At 32.5% G+C, this 6,689-nt stretch overlaps 1 protein-coding gene across 6 annotated transcripts; it reads left to right on the forward strand.

Moving 5' to 3' along the window:
• Positions 1 to 1,695: 1,695 nt before the first annotated feature.
• Positions 1,696 to 4,962, forward strand: LOC146936311 (putative MO25-like protein At5g47540). Of its 6 annotated transcripts, none has more exons than XM_085751238.1 (6): positions 1,696 to 1,966; positions 2,611 to 2,724; positions 2,902 to 3,043; positions 3,139 to 3,301; positions 4,178 to 4,372; positions 4,457 to 4,962. In XM_085751238.1, exons 3-6 carry the CDS (start codon positions 3,015 to 3,017, stop codon positions 4,529 to 4,531), a joined length of 462 nt encoding a protein of 153 aa, XP_085607364.1. In that variant the 5' UTR covers positions 1,696 to 1,966; positions 2,611 to 2,724; positions 2,902 to 3,014; the 3' UTR covers positions 4,532 to 4,962. The 6 variants fall into 6 exon arrangements, with proteins under 6 accessions (XP_085607364.1, XP_085607365.1, XP_085607368.1 ...); XM_085751239.1 differs by having other exon boundaries at positions 4,229 to 4,372; XM_085751242.1 differs by having other exon boundaries at positions 1,704 to 1,966; positions 3,200 to 3,301; positions 4,229 to 4,372.
• Positions 4,963 to 6,689: the final 1,727 nt, after the last annotated feature.

Genomic DNA, 6,689 nt, shown 5'->3' on the forward strand with positions numbered 1-6,689 from the left:
AACAACCGATAAAAAATATGATAAAAAAGTTATTTAATTATGAAATCACACTCAAATTCTTCTGAATAATTTATCATTTAATGGAGTTTATTATACATTTGAGTTTAATAGTTTTTTTTTACAAAAAATTTGAGTTTAATAATTTTTTTTAGTAAGAGTTTAATAGTTGTTGTTGGTAGATTGGTTTAGTGGGATTAAGACCCACATACAATATTACAAGGAAAAAAAATCCCCACATACAAACATATTAACAGCATAAAAGTACTTCCTATTTCATGTTGAGTGTAAAAAGATACTCACTCATAAACTAAAATGAAATTGTAACGAGAATTGAAAAGAATGGCTTGCAAGAATAGGAGTAAAAAGATAGTGTTTGGGGATTCTAATTAGCGTATGTTAAAATTTTAGAGATTTTTGTTTTTGAATATGATTAATACGTTTAAGGTTTACTAAATATGATTTTGATTTGTTTAAGTTTATTGATTTTGATGAGAGTGGTTTATAAATTTCTGGGTTTATTGTTGAGAATGATGTTTGGGTTTGTAGAAGATGGTGATGATGTTTTATTTATTTAATTCTTTTAATATTTTAAACAAGGAAAATAATAAATGAAGCAAAAGATTAATAACATGTATATTTTATAACCCACATGTACAACACCACATCATTGAAGAAAAAGACACATCAATCAAATAGACCTTAAAAAAGATGGTGACCAAAACTTCAAAGAAATTGAAATTAATTGGAGGACCAAAAATTGAATTTTAATATAGAGGGACCAATACTTCAAGTTATTGGTAGACTCATTTAGTAATTTTTTAGAAGTATTGCATTGAAATGATAGAGTGTTTATTAGATATTATTATTAAAAAATTATAAATAAGTGATTGTATAAGTGGGACCTACTTAGATACCCAAAAATGAATATATCTATTGTGTATGCTTTTAGATGGTAAACGCCAATAGCATCTTCTAAGATAATCGACCATTATCAGAGTAACCACATATTCTAAATTAAATAAGGAGATCGTAAATTTTCACTTAACAATTCCTAACACAATCTCCTTGTCACAAGAATTCTTAAGGAATATTATAAACTATGGAAACTTTCCTTAACGAGCGATTATAGGTCATCATATGTTATTTTCAGTATGTTTTACAGTCATTTTAGTAGTGATTTGAGTCAACAAAGAGGAGTTTAGAGAAGTTTCTCATGGTTTAAGTGACATTTGGTAATATTTTCATATCGATCCTTGTAATTCTAGTTCTTCCCTAAATCTCAGGCAATTAACAAGTGTTTTTGAAGTATTGTATTGAAAAATCATGTAATTCGAAAAAACAAGACATCTCATGAAGATATGAAAGACATAGAATGAAGATTCAAGAGGCCTTCGAAGACATTACAAGTTGGAGAAAATTTATTCCAAGTCCCATGACCAATTCAGAAGAAGAAATCACTCATAAAGATAAAGAAAAGGACAAAAACGACACTAAGAGTTGAAGCAATGCGTGAGGTTCATTCCCAGGCACGTGGAACAGAGAGAAACATCGCTCTGTTTTGCTGCCACATGCAAGGTGTATGTCTCCACGCTGTGGCACTTGTGGTTTAAGAAGAGTGATGATACACATACCACCATAGGTGGCATACCACTCCTACACCCTCTTATGTGGCACATTTTATTAATAAAAAATTTTGGGACATCACTTTCTCTTTCTTTCTTTTCTCTGTCTTCTTTTTCTCTCTTTTCTCACAACCCTCACCATCTTCTTTCAGTTCCTTCTCTGGTACCCCCTCTCCATTCGCCTCCCGTCTCTCGCGAACTCTCTCTGGTACCCCTCACTCTCACTGGGCTCTTCAACTTCGGCTACGGCCAGGCTCAAAAGCTCTTGAGTCTCAGTCTCTGGCGCGGTGGAGGCGCGAGGCATCATCTGATATCTTACTCTCTCATATCTCAGTCACTTTCAGGTTTGTTTGTTTGTTCCATGTTTTTTCAGTTCACTTCTTTGTTTCCTTTAATTTTGATTCTTTCACTTGAGGAGTTCAATTTGTTCCTTTAATTTTCTTTAAAATTATCATTTGGTTCAATTCAAAGTTGGTATGGAATTATTCTATGTTGCTTGAACCCTAGAAATAAAAAAATTGGGGGAAACTTGAACCCTTGATTTCCTATGTTGTTTGATTCAATTCTATTATTTCGTTTCTTGAAAGCAAAATGGCTTAATTCCATGATACCCATGGATAAAAAAATTTACTGTTTCTAATTTAGGTTTAATTTTTCCCTTTTTAATTTGCTAATGTGAGGGTTAATATGAGGAATCAGAATCTTGTGACTCAGTGACTAACATCTCTAATTCTATCTCATGTTTTTCTTGAATTATCAGATGGTTTTTTACTAATATGAAATAGAATAAAGTTGAGATTTTGATAAATTGTTTTAGCCTGTTTCTCTTTAATTCTTAGCTTGATTCTAATTATTATACATTGTTTATTACTCTTTGTTTTGTGTTCTTAGACAATGTGCCTTTTTCAATTACTTGCTTGAGCCATTGTTCTTATTCTCCCTTTCTTGTTTTATTTTGTTATTTTTGTGTGAATTGTGCATTTTGTAGGAGTAATAATGCAATGGTTCAACCAGATGAGCAGCCTTGAAAGGAACTTCTTAGTCAATGTTTTCAGCCTCCCAAACCTCTGGTGATGATTCAAAGGAGTGAAAGACAACAGGGGTAAGCTTGTGTGGTTACTTGCAAGATAATAAAAAGCATCTGACTTGTAATCTTTTTAGTCAGCTGTACAGCGATAATTCTAGATATAGATGGTTAGTTTTTGGTGATTTCAATTTGGTTTTGTGTCAAGCTGAAAAAAATGGAGGTAATCCTATTGATAGCAGTATTATTAAACAGTTAAGAGACATTATCCATCTGTGCGGCTTTAATGATTTGGGCTACATTGGGGATATTTTCATCACATTAAAGCTAGATTGGACAGATTCTTAGATATCAATCAATGGTTGTATATGTTCCCCAATTTCTCTAATATACAAAGGTATGCCTCTGATCATATACCTTTACTCTTTTTTTTAAATCCGTAACTCTCATTTAGATATAATATTTGCGGCTCCCCCCAATATTTTGGGCAAGATCCGCCACTGCAGAGAACAAACATCATTATCGTATCATCATGTCATTCTCGTTCTTTAAGGTTTCGAGGCCTAAAACGCCGCAGGAAGTTGTCAAGTCTATTAAAGAGAGTCTCATGGCACTCGATACCAAAACCGTTGTTGAAGTTAAAGCTCTTGAGAAGGTAACCCATTTCTGATTTACACGCTAATTACCACCCCTTTCTTATAAATTTTCAATTACTCTATCTGGGTCTTCGTTTTTTCTGTTAAAGTTTCTCTTTTTCATCATGGGTATGTCTTAAATTTGTTTATTAGTTTATTGTGTTTTGTGCTGCAAAAAGATATGATTTTTTAATTGGTGTTGAGTAGTTTTGTTGGAGAAAACAATAATCACTGAATTAGACTTTACGTAGATCATAAATTATTCTAATTTGCTAGTATTAAGCTTTTTGAAGTGTGTTACTTGTTTCATAAATGAAGGAGGTTACTCTGATTTTAAGTCATCAATGCTTTCTGATGGAAATTGGTTGTGTCGTTATATACTTCTATATATGTCTCTGTATAAGAAGGTCCTTTTTGCTTCCAATTGGTTTATGATCTCTGTTAAAAAAAATCCAATTTTGTAAAAATAAAATAGTTGGTAACTGGTAGAGAGTAAAAGAAGATACTTGAGGTTGCAACTTCAATTACAACATTTTGTTATGTCCCTCTCCAGTAATGGCACGTCTGATGGTTGTTGAATATGAACTTGTAGATTTAACACTCTTTCAATTTAATACAGCGTGGACCAAACAAGCACTAAAATTACTCATAAATATATGGAAAATGCTTGTTGGTATGAAGACTAACAAGCTCGACTAGCGACGGATATGTTTTAGCCGACCCTTAGATGAAACACGGCACTTTTATTTTCTCTATCATGTATTGTATTTCAACATTTGTTATGTGTCATCAGTTTGTCGTGGGTATATAAGTCTTGCAATATATGCTTCTGATTGTTATCATTTTATTGTCCATAGATATGTTCGAGTGATATTATGCCTTTCTTTTACTTGTAGTTGCTCTACATTGGTTATTGGTTATTGATGCTTGTTTTACTTTATTGTAAGAATTTCGTAACAATGAGAACTATGCTTTCTGGAGATGGAGAATCAGAACCAAATTTAGATCAGGTTTCACAGCTTGTGGTGGAAATCTGCAAGGAGGATGTTCTTACTCTTCTAATTCACAAGTTGCCTATACTTGGATGGGAAGTAAGATTCAAATACACTACACTATCATATGCATGCAGTTGACTTAACTGGTTGCTCATCATGGGTGCATGAATTTTGATACAGGCTAGAAAGGATTTAGTCCACTGTTGGACGATATTGTTGAAGTCTGAAAAATTTGGTGAAGGATTGCATTCGTAGTTATTTTTAGTTTGTGAAGGTTCGGGTATCCACATGATGAAGATCATCAAATGTATCAGATGATGAAGATCACCAAGCATCAACCGTGTTCACTCGAATAAAAGACAAGTCAAGAAATCGTGTCAAGAGCGGGGTTCTTGGAACACCGTGGGTGAAGAGTGATACGAGGAAGAATAAAAATAGTGTAGTGGCGTAATCAAAATTTAATGTAAATTTTTTTATGCTCTTTTAAATTTACCAGCACCATGTTAAACCTATATTATTAATGAAACATAATATGTTGTTAGTTACTAACTTTCTTGAACAATACTATAGTATGGTACTCACTAAGCTTGTAATGTACTATTCCATCTAATCGCACTATGTATGGCTTTATGGTTCTTAAGAAAGATATTGACAGAGTATGAATATGAATATGTTTTGTGTGACCACATATTTTAAGGTGCGTGACCACTATTTTTTCAGAAATTAGAACTTGTCCGTCTTTAGGCGTGATAAACTTGCAGATTGTAAAAGAAGTTATTTATCGTTTGAAATGCTTTTAATGCAGTGATCAAATGAGATCATGCGTTCGATTCGCCTAAAACGAAATTATTTACATCTGGGAAATATAAACTAGCCAAATATATGATATGTATGACCATATTTTTACAAATACGTGACCACTATTTTTTCATAAATTAGAATCTGTCCGTCTTTAGGCGTGATAAACTCGTCGATTGTAAATCAGGTTATTTATGGTTGGAAAGGTTGTTAGTGCAGTGATCAAATGAGATCATGTGTTCGATTTGCCTAAAACGAAATTATTTACATCTGGGAAATATAAACTAGCCAAATATATGGTCTGTATGACCACATTTTTACATATACGTGACCACTATTTTTTCATAAATTGGAACTTGTCCGTCTTTAGGCGTGATAAACTCGCCGATTGTAAAACAAGTTATTTATGGTTGGAAAGGTTGTTAGTGCAGTGATCAAATGAGATTATGCGTTCGATTCGCCTAAAACAAAATTATTTACATATGGGAAAAATATAAACTAGCCAAATATATTGCCTGTATGACCACATTTTTACAAATACATGACCACTATTTTTTCATAAATTAGAACTTGTCTGTCTTTAGGTGTGATAAACTCGCCGATTGTAAAATAAGTTATTTATTGTTGGAATTGCTTTTAGTGTAGTGATCAAATTAGATTATGTGTTTGATTCGCATAAAACAAGATTATTTATACGTGGGAAATATAAACTAGCCAAATATATGTTTTGTGTGACCACATATTTTAAGGTGTGTGACCACTATTTTTTCAGAAATTAGAACTTGTCCGTCTTTAGGCGTGATAAACTTGCAGATTGTAAAAGAAGTTATTTATTGTTTGAAAGGCTTTTAATGCAGTGAAAAAAGATATTGTTTAGGCGTGATATTGGTCACTTTTTCAGAATTTTTTTTCAGAAATTAGAATTTGTCCGTCTTTAGACGTGATATCGGTCACTGATAGATCTCTGGCAAGTGCACCAAATACTATCGAAGTAGTAAAAATATCGATCCCACGAGGACTGTTTTAACTTCAATAATTCAATTGCGTTATAAGAATAGGATGTGTAAAAGTTTATTTTGTTTTGCCACTAGGCAGTAGATTTGGTTTGATTTTAAGAAATCAAATAAAATAGTAAAGATTTGATTAAGAAAATAGGAGAGAGATGAGATCAGGTCTTCGAATCCTCTATGTTTCCCCTAATTGGTTACTGCACCTATTATTACTAATGATTCTCTAGTTTCACGATAGTTAACAAATTAGCCCTAATCAATCCCTTGAGTTAGGACCCTCTTTTTAAACTACAGCCCCTAATTCCTTAGGTGGTCTAATAATCATCAAAGGTTTAAGCACGTTAACCTAATATCACTAACAAACGATTATCCATTCCTAGACTAACCATGTTTATTAGAACAATTCAATTTAGGTCTAAGTCGAAAGCTATGGTCAGTAGTCATTCGATCTCACAAAATCATGTTTATATTTGATCAGGATATAAAAAGCAGTAAGAACAATTGAATTGAATGAAAACTAGAATATCATTAATAAGTAATAGAGTTTCACAGCAACATATGATCAATTAGGGTTACATAGGTTCATCTCCGACCTAATCTCTAAG

Source organism: Medicago sativa, chromosome 3, assembly GCF_051527215.1.
Source record: "Medicago sativa cultivar Bolivia chromosome 3, Bolivia_mono, whole genome shotgun sequence".
NCBI lineage: Eukaryota > Viridiplantae > Streptophyta > Magnoliopsida > Fabales > Fabaceae > Medicago > Medicago sativa.

Coding starts and splice junctions, on each gene's coding strand:
- LOC146936311 (XM_085751238.1), top strand. CDS start 3,015: ATGTTCCCCAATTTCTCTAATATACAAAG. Junction 3,044..3,138: donor AATTTCTCTAATATACAAAG/GTATGCCTCTGA, acceptor ATTTTGGGCAAG/ATCCGCCACTGCAGAGAACA. Junction 4,373..4,456: donor TGCCTATACTTGGATGGGAA/GTAAGATTCAAA, acceptor ATTTTGATACAG/GCTAGAAAGGATTTAGTCCA.